This window comes from Equus asinus, chromosome 25, assembly GCF_041296235.1.
Source record: "Equus asinus isolate D_3611 breed Donkey chromosome 25, EquAss-T2T_v2, whole genome shotgun sequence".
Classification (NCBI taxonomy): domain Eukaryota; kingdom Metazoa; phylum Chordata; class Mammalia; order Perissodactyla; family Equidae; genus Equus; species Equus asinus.
Window position 1 is genome coordinate 49,694,053 of NC_091814.1, and position 12,705 is coordinate 49,706,757.

Genomic DNA, 12,705 nt, shown 5'->3' on the forward strand with positions numbered 1-12,705 from the left:
TTGACCTTTGCCATAATTATTTCAGTAGAGTGGTGGGGTGGAAACCAAACCACAAAGGGGTAAGGAATTCACTGGAGTTGAGAAAGTAAAGACAGCAAGCATAAACTACTTTTTTCCCAAGAGAAAACACAGGTGGAAGCCCAACCCTTGGCAGAGACACTACCTGAACAGAGACAGAGAGAAGTTGGGCATGGCTGGATGTACTCCCATAAGTTTAGGGGTTAGAAGACAGGAAATTAAGATTCCCATTTCTGGCCCCTATTTTCTCTGTGAAATCGTTACTGAAAATAAGGATGAAAGTGATGAGCGAAAGGGCTTAAAGAGAGCATTGAAGGTTTAACATCGCTACTGTGGAGAACACCAAAAGTCACTAACAAATCCTATGCTGAAGACTATGGATATGTTGTGTACTAACGAACACAGACAGACAATTATCTCCAAGCTCTTCAGAAACCTGGGAAAAAGGGGAATAAAGACAAATGGAACATTTGACCAGCCTTGGAGTTTCAACAGATGGCAAAGTTAATCCGGGCAGAATTGAAGTGAAAAGTTAAAGCTGGATGTGCTTGTTGTCAATCTATTGCCTCTCAGTTCCAAATTCAACCTTCATGCCCACTTTGTGAAAACAATTCTGGGCCCCTTAAATAATATTCCTTTGCCGGCTGGCACAATACGAAGCTTTGTCAGGAGAGGCGTGGACCTGGAGACAGACTGTGCGAGGAAAAGGCAGGCTCAAGCAGGCTCCTACAGCGCAAGGCAGCCACAGCCCCTAGCACCCCTGCCCCCTGCTTTGAACAATTTTGTAGCAGAGTTCCTCCAATGTGATACCTCCCCGTGGATGGCTTCTCCCTTCCAGCATGCGCCGGAGGGCAGAATGAATGGAGAGCTGCTGATGTCAAAGATTGCAGAACACAGTAGCTGTTGGGTGTTGGACATGATCTCTACATGGATCTCTACTGCAGTCACCCAAGTTGAAGGTGAATTTAGGATGGAGAGGGAAAATGTAAGCCAGGTTCTAAATATCTTGATGAATGCAAGAGAGTGACCAGGAGTTGATGGTGACAGTGAATAGAAGGGAAAAGGGTAGCAGAGTTGGTAACACCTGGGCCTTAAGGGAAGACTTTTTATAGGAAACTGAAGGAATAATGGAATAGTTTGGAACCCACAAAAGAAGAAGTAGGCAACTGTCATGCCTGATCCACGCCATTAGATTCTTCAGGTTTAGGCCAATAAATAACCTTCAGTGAAGAAAGCTACAGGATAAACAATAATCTTGGGGAGAAAGTTAGGTTTTACATAAGGCAAAATATAAAATGTTTTGAGAAGACAGTACAAATATACAACCATCATTGATCCAGAGAGCACAATGAAAAGGGAGGTTCAAAGGGTGGCGAGCAAAGAATAGAGGCCAAAAAGTGTCCAGGAACAAGCTGTCTCATCCCATGCCATGAGGACCAACTGTTGGTTTTCCAGTAAGTTGGATACAATGGGAAGTGATTTTAAAAAAATAATTCATACATACCATAAACACTTTATATAACTTAAAACATAAATATACACACATGTGCCAACCTTTTGATGTAAGGCCAAGGCCTGTTCTCTGCATATGGATTTGCTGATTGGAGTTATGCGTCTTCTGTCTTACATAAACCACATCCTTCATCTACAATTCCCAGTTTTGCTCTCTTTAAAGTGGAGGGAGAACCTCAAGACACTTGTGAATAATCTGAATGCAGAGCCCATCTAGGCTTTTATAACACCCCCCACATTCTTTTAGCGTTGTCCAGCCTACACCTAGTCAATAGCAAAGCTTTCGTAGCTAACCTTTATCAAGTCTTTCTAAAGCTGAGTTTACAGAACCGAAACTCAGTCTTTTCTGCATCTGATCAGTTTACTTACTCTTCATTTAAACTACATAATTAAAAGAAGAAGTACAATTGGCTAAACAGGTTTGAGGACAAACATAACACAATTGGCCCTTGGAAAGAAGACAGCTTAACTGGTGGAAGCAGAAGTGTATGGGCAACCTAGAGAGAAGCCTTTGGCTGAAGGCATGTGTGTGCTGAGGGTGGCCATCCCTGTGGGTTAATTCTGTAAGGCATTTAAGAGAGCTTTAACTACAGAGGTGACAAGACTGACTGCACTTTGAGGTGTAGGCAAGGACAACACCTCAAGGATTCAAATCTTGGCAACTGGACCTCAGGGGTTGGGCTCTTAACTGCTACACCACATTCTCCTTTCCCAGAATGTCCAGGTTCAAGTAGGATTCATTTAAAATCTAGAATAATTTCCTTATTGGTATACAGAATAGCAATGATTCCTTTCCCCTAACAATTACCCCCATCCATGCGCCACAGGAAAAATTAGGTTAGGGTGATCACCTAATCGTTCTAAAGTGATGTTTACCTGTTTTAAGACAACAAGAAAAAAATTAGCTGACTAAAATAAACTCTTTCTGGTTTAAGCAATCCTATTTGGAATGGGGTGATAAAGACAATATGCCCAACTGTCATGAGAGCGATTCCCACGTCTCATTCACAGGGAAGGAGAGCACGTAGCAGGGCAGGAAAGATGGGTAAACCGAACAGTTACTCACTGGAAAGTTAAACAATTCAAACTTACTTTTTTGGTACACTTCTTGACGGTGTTGATTAATTCTTGTATTACCAGATCTACACTCTTCAAGGAAGGCCCTTTCAGCTTTACGATTTGTTTTTTGACTATTGCTTCAAAGGCCATGTCTGGAGTAAACAACCCTGTCCTGAATGTAAGAAAGAAAGCAGCATGTTAGATTTTTTTTAAGTTGAGCAGGATCCAATGCTCTTTTGAAAAATCTTTTCATTGACATGTCGCTTACAGTAAGCTTGTAATACCCACATTTAAAAGTTACATAATAATTTATGGTATCCACAGAATCATTTGTAATAATACCTTTAATAAGAGTATTCCATAATGACTTCCATTCTATAGATGCTTAACATTACCTAAAAACAGTTCCCAAAATGTTTAATGGCCTATAATGTGGCTTTACCTAACATTCAACTGGAATTTGTCTCATCTCACTGTTTCACAGCAATAAAAAGGAATGCTACAATAGAAATGGTGTCCTAAATTTCAATTTCAATTTCTAAAGTATTCCAAAAGCAATCTTCTTGTCCGTGGAGGAGTAGGAAATGATCTCCACTTTTTGAACAGTGAAATAGCAGCATTCCTGGACTACACAATCTATTCTATCCAGGAGAGCTGTATGATAGTGAGCCAAGTGCTTCCCAGTCTGAGCATCCTGGGGTGCTGAAAGACAAAGAAGGCAGCTAAGTGGAACTAGCTTGAGACCCTGGAGGGCTAAATTGTGAATTTACAAAATAACAAACAATAACCCAAATAGCAAGTATCTTTTCATTTGGCTGGAATTAATTCAGATTGGTCTCATAACAATGCTTTCTTCATGCTGTGCAGAAGCTCAGGAAAGCAGGTGTGTAGGTGTGTTTCATAAAAAGTGAAAAATGATTACTCATATTTAAACAAAAGATCAATAGAGAAAAGCAACAATAAGGAGGACCCTGAATCCTGAGCATCGGCCATGCCTGCAGATTTGCAGGCTCCGGGTGCTGGCGCTTGACTCTCCCTCTTCCTAGACCGTCCTTCCTTCCTCTTCTCACTTCTCCTTCTTCAATTCACTTCTCTTCCTTCAACACTCTAGTCCATGGTACCTCTTTTGGGAGATTTCTTTAACACTTCCCTCACAGCAGCTTTATCCTACATCCCTTCTCATCATTTACTTAGCACCCTATGCTCACCTCTACTTGTAACTGTAGGGATCACACTATATCGTAATTGTAGTTTCTCCATACTGGATACAGAATAAAATCCACACTGTTTAGTCTAACATTAAAAATTTTCCCCCGTCTGATCCTAATCTTCCTTCGTAGTTATTTCCTCCTCCCTTTCATGCACCTGACATCTCAGCCATACTGGGCCATTTGCCTTTCCGCAAACATACTCATCCCACTATTTTATGTCTGTGCTTGCGTCCATGATGTTCATTTCGCCCTCCGCCCAACTTCAGCCTGTCCAAATCCCACCTGTGATTCAAAGCCCAGATCAAAAGCAACCACTACCACAGCTCGTCTGCTCCAGTGCTGCTGCTGCTGACAAGGTCTTCCTTCTCTGAACCCCACACCCTCTTTTGCGTTGCAGTGGTCTGAGCACCTATTTTGGTCCCATTGCTACACTGGGAGGAAGAGTTGCTACTGCAGTCATCTTTGTTTCCCCCACAAGGAGTGTCTCCCTGCCGTGCTCGGCACTGGCACTCGGTGTTAGGAGAACAGAGAAGGACCACCCGGTCCTTAGTGGGCAAAGATGGTTTCTATTATTCAAATACCGAACAGAATCAATTGGGAACAAAACTTTTCAAATTAAGTGCATTTAAGGGCTTAAATCATCACACCATTAGTATGTTTTATACTCAGGACATTGTGCACTTCTTATCGTCTCACAGGCAAATTAACTCCAGAATAACAACTGATCTCTTCTATTGGTATGCATATAAATCAGAAATCTACAACACTGAATTACTGAGCTTTTGCAGTTACATTCAACAAAAATGTATCTGGTAAGGGGTTTTAAAAGCCAAGTAAAAGTACTGTATTTGGCTAAGTAAAAATACTTTATGACCCCAAAAATGTGATTTGGTTTTACTGTGTTTATCAGATAGACATGTTCACATACCAGTTCTGTCCAGCTAAAGAACAAGACATAGTTTCTATACCAAATATGTTCTGGATTTGAGGGAGAAGGAATAGAATAAAGAACTTAGAAATCCTGTTGATGATAAGAGAAAAATATTGGATTTGGTTATAGATGTTTTCTCCTTTTCACTTTGTGAACGCATATTTACCCACACTATTTGAGACTTGTAGAGCAGGTTGTGTAAATTCCAACATGAGAGATAATTCACATGTCCATAATTCCTTTGGAAAATCACCCATTACATGCACACTCAGTGTCAAGCATTGCCCTCTCAGGCTCTGTTCCCAAATAGTCTCAACTTGGCCCTGTGGCAGAAGCTGAGATACAGTTGCCAATAGAGAGGGGATGCCTTCTTCATGTGAGGTAATCTATGAAGTAAGCAACCTAAGTTTTATTACCTTGAATTCAAGACATTTCAATTTAACATATTCTCCATTAAATTTTGTTTAGCCTTCTGTAAATGAACTCAAGACATCTGTGTTTTAAATTCATTTTTTTCTTATCATAGTTCTTTAAAGAAAGTAATTGAATATAATCCCCCTTTATACAAGGGTAAATTCAGGCACAAGTTCCACTCCCAGCCTCACGTTCCTCTGCTCGCCTGTCCACTTTCCCAACTCCACTCACCATCAATGACTCCCTGCTCCAGGAACACGAGCTGTACTGTACCACCTCTGTGCCTTTGCTCACACCACTCCTGCCACTTTAAGCTCTTTCTTTTATCCTCCAGCCTCAGCAATCTCCATCCTCTCACGTCTCATTGCATTACCACCTACCCCATACTCAACACACACGCACACACAAGCATGTGTATGCACACAGCACCTTTGCCTGTGAAATCATTCTTGTTCTCTAAACAGGCAAGGTTTGACTCACAAGTAACCACCTTCATTAATCTTTCCCAATCTTGCTCAACAACTCCCATCAAAATTAATCTGTCCTGTCTCTGTGTAAGTAATGATTGCTTATGAGCACGTCAGTCCTCTCTCCATAAAATGTCAGGCTCTAGAGAATAAGGTCTTACTGATCGGTAAATCCCCAATTGTACAGAGCACAAAGCTGTGAGTGCAGAAAGCGTTTTTGTTTTTTTAATAGAAAAAAATCGAGTATGACAACACAGAGAATTACCACTGAACTCAGACTAGGATTTCCTATTTCTTACTCCCACCTCTGTATTCTACTCTGCTCAGATGATGAAAACGCTACTTCACTGGCCATTTATAAACATTAATTTTCTTTTAGTAGTTTGAACTGAAGACAAGGAAAATGTGAATCACTTGCCTGATACCATGTATGTTTTTGATTGCATAGCTTATTTCTCTTCGCAATTCTTTCTCATTGAACTCCATCTGCAGATGCAAAATGAGCAACAGTTATGACACAATTCCTTTGAATAATAATATTGTTGAATATTAAAGAATGAGAACAACTTGACTTAGTTATTAATAGATGGATACTCGTGTCTTTCCTAACCTAAACCCAGATGGTCAAAACATCTGTTTATATAAAGTTCAAGGCAACACAAACATTAGGGATTTCTGGAGTCTTAGTGAAGCGGATTTTAACTCTATTATAGATACGGAGTGCAATGCATAAAGGATGCCTTCTGGACATAAATCTGGCCATTCATTTGAAATATATAATTCTTCATTCTTTTGCTGAATGTAGTAAATGTCCTCACAGACAAATGCATAAATAGGAGTCTCACCTGATCTGCAACAGCGGTCCAGCTGTGCTGAGATTAACAATGGCTGTCTTCTCTCCCTGGCCATTTTAACCACCTGAGTTCAAGGCCTCTTTGTAAGAGGAAATTAATAATATTTTACTAACCCAAAATAGGATAGATTGCTGCATAAAAACTTCCCAGAAGTTCTAGGTACCTTAAATTTATTTGGAAGTAGGATAAAGTGTCATAGAGCTTAGACCTGGAAGGGATATCAAGAAAACATTTGGTTCAGCCCCTGGCTTCTGACATTTGGCCTCTCCAGACTCAGTGTCTATCCATTTTCCAACTCACACTTGACACCACAGCACAATGAATTGCCTCAGCTCTCAGCCACACCCTGTGGCTCCACCACTCAGCCTTCACCATTCCTCTCTTTCTGTCTGGAACAAGCCACCCCCACCACCACCTCTGCACACCCCCCACCCCTCGCTCCACCTCCAGCTACTTAACTAGCTGCTCACCCTTCTAAACTCAGCTCAGAAGCCAGGCTCCCTCACATACTTGGGCTCGGATTCATGTCTGTGGGCTGTGTTTCCACAGCACCCTGTGCTCAAGTTTATCACTTTACTTAGCACATTTTAATGAAACTATCTATTTACCCATCTGCCTCCCACACCAAGACATAAGCACCCGCCTCTGTATGTGAGGCAACTAGTCTAGTCCCCAAAACTACTTAGCTGCCTACTGGGTATTTCAAACATTCCAAAAACAGAACTCTTGATTCATACCTCCACACAAACACAGATTTCCTCAGTTTTCCTCATCAGATGGGCACTAACATTTGCTCAATTGTGCAAGCCAAAACCTTGAGAGTCACATTGAATCTGCTCTTTCTTGCATCCCCCATATCAATCCAAGTCCTACTGACCCTACCTCCAAATCCACAGATCCATCCACTTCTCTCCATTCTCTCTTCTGAGGCGTTTTTACCATGAAGCTAAAGGAGTTCGAGTTTCAGGGCTTCTCCCTTGCATAAGCCCCTTCCCAAGACCCCGTGCCTAATTGTGTGTTTATAATTTTCTCTTCTTCTTCTTCAAGGGGGCCCCCAAAATTGTATAAGCTTCAGGCCCCACAGAAAGTAGATCCACTCCAGCTCTGGTCCTACTGTTTAACTCACCTTACTTGCCTCCCTGAATCAACCCCTGCCCTTGACAATCCAGCCCGCGTAGGGTTCTTTTAAAAATCATCAACCAAATCAGGTCACGTCTTTCCTTAAAACCCTCCCCTTACTTCCCATTGTTAAACGTAAACACTTCAGGGGCCGGCCCCGTGGCCGAGCGGTTAAGTTTGCGTGCTCCACTGCGACGGCCCAGGGTTTTGCAGGTTTGGATCCTGGGCACAGACATGGCACCACTCATCAGGCCACGTTGAGGTGGCATCCCACATGTCACAGCTAGAAGGACCCACAACTAAACATATACAACTATGTACTGGGGGGATTTGGGGGAGAAAAAGCAGGAAAAAAAAAAAAGATTGGCGACAGTTGTTAGCTTAGGTGCCAATCTTTAAAAAAAAACAAACACTTCACTGCAACTCGGAAAACTGGGCACTTACTTCCTCTGAATTCATCTCATACCCCTCCCCCTCATCAGCTCTGCACCGGCCTCAGCTGTGCTTCACCTGCTGTCCAGGTGCTTGCTGCAGGGCCTTCGCCTTGGCTGCTTCTGCCTATTGAATGACCCTCTTCCCCCAGATCCTTACAGCTGATCTCTTCATGCATTCTGGTCATGCTTTAAAGGCCCCCACTCCGAGAGCCCTCACCTGAACATCCCATCAAAAGTTGCCACCCAACCTCTCTCCTTCGCTCCTCCTCTCCTCTCCTCTCCCCTCTCCCCTCTCCCTCTCTCCCTCTCTCCCTCTCTCTCTCTCTCTCTCTCACATTATGTTACGTAATAACACTTGAGATTTTCTTACTTTGTCTACTTGTTAATTTTCCATCTTTCCCCACTAGACAGTGTCTCTGCATTGATCACTGGCACCTGGAACTTTGGCAAAGAGTAGGAGCTCCAGAAATATTTTTAAACTAATTAGACAACGAACATCATAAAAACTCAATTAGTATTTGTTGAAATAATTTGAAATGTCATTAGATCCCATTAAATACAATCAGAAACATCAGTAAGAAAACACTTCTAAATTTCATTACCTGAGCACGGAGGCTTTTGTTCAAGGAACTATCTTAGCCCTGCACCATTTTATGAACAGTTATGTAGACCAGACTATAGAAATGAAGTGAAATGAAAGGGAAAAAAATAACCTTTGGTACAAACCTTTACTATCTCAAAAGGAAAGCGTTCATGGAAGATACGATTGATCTTAGCACCCCCTGAGAGCTCCAGGGTATCGACCTGATCCCCTGACCCTTCGATTCTCTTCTCAAAGTCCACAGCAAATTGCTGAACCATCCTAGAATTGTGAAAGAGAAATACATTCAAGTTAAAGTTACCAGGCTTTGCATTCTCATTTTAATGTACTGTGGTTAGCCCTCAGAGTCCTTTTCCTGGTGTTCTTAGTGGCCCCTACTGGCGGAGTTAGCATTGCACTCTCTTCAGCACTCAAAATGTAATTATATGAAATACACATTATTAAGATTTACTTTAGACATTTAATTAAAATATATACTTTAAATATCTGTGTCATTAAATGCATTCTGTCCATTTAGTTGCAACCATAAAACGGTATTTAAAGAATGATTAAATTCAGAATTAAAGTTAAGCAATAAAACTTTATATAGAATAGTCCAATGACCCACAGCTGCTATGACCTCACACTCACCTACTGCTCCAACTGCTCCAGCTGAGGCCCCTCATACTTCGTGAGCTACTCCCTTTCCCACCCCTAGCGTCACAGACCTCACCATGCCAGAACAACGCAAATTTGTGAGCCTCATGCTCTTCTGCAAGTAGCTCTTGCCTCGTTTTTCAATGACGCTTCGCAATTTGATAATGAAATTAAAACTCCATAACCCATCATCCAGGAGTCCCCATGGTCTGGCCCTGGATGACCCGTCTCCTACCACTCATCCACACTCACCCTCCAAGCCAGCACGAAGAAGCTGCTCGCAGTTCCCCACACATACCACGTCTCTGTGCTTTTATATTTGTTTTCCTTTCTCCTCAAAGTACCATTCTCTCTGCCCCTTGCCTCTTTGCCTGGCTAATTTTTATCCACCCACTAAGACTCAGCGCAAGCCTTAGTTTTCCCAGGAAATATTCCATGATCCATATCCACCACCACTCCTCATTGCCCCCAGATGAAGGGCCCTTCCTCTGCGTCCTCAGCATATTTTCAGCATAGCACTTAGGAGAATTCATGCCATTGTTCCTCTATCAGTCTCTCTCCTAAGGGCAAGGACCATGCACTTTATTTATCTCCCCTGCTCAACAAATGAGTTACTCAATAAATTCAATGAAGGAATGAAAGACCTTAAGGTGGTTGGTAAAAAAACAAAGAAATACATTTTCGGGAGAAAATAACTATTTGCATTTGTGATTACTAGGTTTAGAAACTAATTTTGACATATTGAAACTACTTTCAAATTCAAAATCTAATTGGAAAAAAATTCAAACCATCTAAAACATGCATCTCTTATTTTCTTTCATCAAAATCATGGGTGATTAAAAGCAACTGCAAATTATTTAGCCCAGAAAATCTAGAATATAATTGGCTATAGCTATGTTTATGTATATGCTAAGGTTAATCTCAATTTTTTAAATACCTGGAAAGGTATATATGCAACATTTGCACTGAAACCCTGGGAAATTTACCTCCAGCCCCTCCTTTCCCCACCTCTGGCCCACTAGAACAAGCTGCAGCTGAGTTCACACTATTCTCTTGCTCTCCTCATTCCAGGGTCTCATTCAAGTATCTCTTTCTCTGTGAATTCACACCCCTCCTCGATGTAAGCGCTTTCTTATCTGGGCTCCCTTAACATTTTATCCTTACCAGAAACAGCACTTATCAGATCTTAATGCAGTTAGTTATATGACTGCTTATATATCTGTTTCCCCTGCTCTAACTGTGGCCTCTTCTTGAGGGCAAAAATCTGATTCATTGTTGAATCCCCAGTAGATAGCACAGAGCCAGATTGCAGACACAAAGAGATAAGAAGATGAGAAGGAAGGCAGGCAGAAAGGGAGGAAGGAAAGAAGAAAGGAAGGAAGAACGGAGGAAGGAGCTGAATCAGCCCCCTTACAAGGGAAGAATCTAGCTATGGAAAATTCTGTAATCTGAATCTAATGGAGTCACAGAGGCAAGATCCAGTCTTTGCAAAGAGAATAGTTTCAGCTGAATGTTAAGATGATGACCTAGGGCCTAAACAGAAATAGTTTTCCTTTCTCCATAACTTCAACAGTCTTTATAGGGGCTTAACCAAAGCTAAGAATAAAAAGAAAAGATAAACCAGGAAAGAGCTGAATCCAAGAAAAAATGATCTTCTAATTTTTCTAAATGGAGGAATATAAGATGATGCATTTAAGATGTTGCTTATATAATTTGAGCATTTAGAAATCTCCCCACAAAGAAAGAAATTATATTGGGCATTTTAAATGCAAAATTAAGGGTATTTCGATTGCAAGACTGCAGAGGGATAAAGGGGCCATAAGAGGTCACAAGCATCATCTGTGGAGATGACTTCGGATGTCCTGGAATGAAGACTGGGCAGCGGGTTCTTCTGGGTGAGAGGGACCTGAGGCAAGTTGCAGCACAGGGATAAAAGGACAGACGAGGCTGGAAGGGGCAAAAGGGGGAATAAATGTATAAGACACAAGGGGCTGGTAATCTCTAACAACTCTGCTATCCCAACCCAAGACCCTTCAGGGATATACCTAGTAACCCAAAGATAAGATGGGAAGATCAGGAAGAGTAACAAGATACTTGGCAGTTTTCACATTTACTATTTTAAAGGACTAAATTAAAATCATGACCAAAAAGGAAAAAGGAATTTAAATGTGGCCTTATCGTCTGTACTTTTTCATTAAATCTTTGGTCCTCATTCCTCTGAAAAATGCACACAGATCACATGAAATGATGGAAATAAAAACATAGTAAGTATAAGTGACATCAATAGAAACAGTTATACAATACAGATGATATTTTCAACAGGAGCTCTGCCCACTTCCGAAGACTAAGGGCAAAAAACCCTACTGAGTTATCACTACTGGTTTCACTCATTTATTGAATCCAATTATAAAAACATAATGAAATTGGGAACGGGGATGGGCAGTTGGTTAAACTTATAAGAGAATAAGACCAAGAATTATGCTTGCAGAAAACATAAAGATTCAAGGCTCACTGGATAACATATACATAGCGTCACATACTTTACTTGTTTCTTCTGTTAAACCTAGAAAGTAACATGACAAATAGACCAAGGCAAAAGCAAGCTGAAGACAGCAGTGAAAACGCGGACCAGGGAAGGGCAAGCGCACTCACTGTAGCAGTGCCTTGGTCTTCCTGGTGGGGTCTTCCGGCTTGAAGTTTTTATAGGCTTCCACTTCATGTTCTATGGAGAGCAACTGTCCCTGTAGTTTGTTCCTGAAGTTTGGCAAGGTATCTCGAATGTGGTTCGTGAGTTGCTAAATAAAACAAAACAAAATCATAACAAAGCACATAACAGACTGAAGATTAACTCATGAGACAAAAATCGGCCTTCACTGTTTTCCCTATCATTCAAAACTTTAGAAACCATACATACATTTGAGACTGACTGTGTAGGTAGATAATGAGAAGCCCCAACTCTCCCCTCCACTGCCCTAAGGTGATGCTCAAAATTCCTTCAACTAGAGTCACTCTCTTGGGCTATCTCTTCACGTCTGGGAATACTCTGTTAAACTGCAGCTAATGTTACTAATGAGGCTGCCTAATAACACCTTAGCATGAACCGACTTATCAGATCACCTACCTCGTAGAAAGGAAGCTTAAGTGAGAGTACGGTAGAAATGAAGGAACTGGAGGGTTACCGGCGCTGCCTGATGTTCTCAGGACCAAATGGCTTAATATTGGTGAAGCTCAGAGGTACCTGTCAGCTATTAATTTCCTCTCCATTCTGCAGCTCAGGCAGGTGCTTCCTCTTGCCTCCACCTCTGGGCCCCAGGCCAACCATGGTTGGTCACTGCCTTATGCCTTCAACAAGTTGCATATAAAAAGCTCCATGAAACTAGCAAGGGAAAGCTCTCTCCCCTGTTGATACCTCTACCTAACCATCTGCTTGACATTTCCACTGAGATCAT

At 41.6% G+C, this 12,705-nt stretch overlaps 1 protein-coding gene across 13 annotated transcripts in view; it reads right to left on the bottom strand.

The window, feature by feature from the left end:
- The window catches only part of DNM3 (dynamin 3), a 510,735-nt gene that overhangs the window by 326,880 nt on the left and 171,150 nt on the right, over positions 1–12,705 (bottom strand). For all 13 annotated transcript variants that reach the window (XM_044757592.2, XM_044757590.2, XM_070498083.1 and 10 more), the window contains exons 7-10: positions 11,909–12,051; positions 8,746–8,881; positions 6,031–6,098; positions 2,623–2,761 (exon numbers count right to left, since the gene is read on the bottom strand). In XM_044757592.2, coding sequence (XP_044613527.2) covers positions 2,623–2,761; positions 6,031–6,098; positions 8,746–8,881; positions 11,909–12,051 — 486 coding nt within the window. The remainder of the gene's footprint in view (positions 1–2,622; positions 2,762–6,030; positions 6,099–8,745; positions 8,882–11,908; positions 12,052–12,705) is intronic.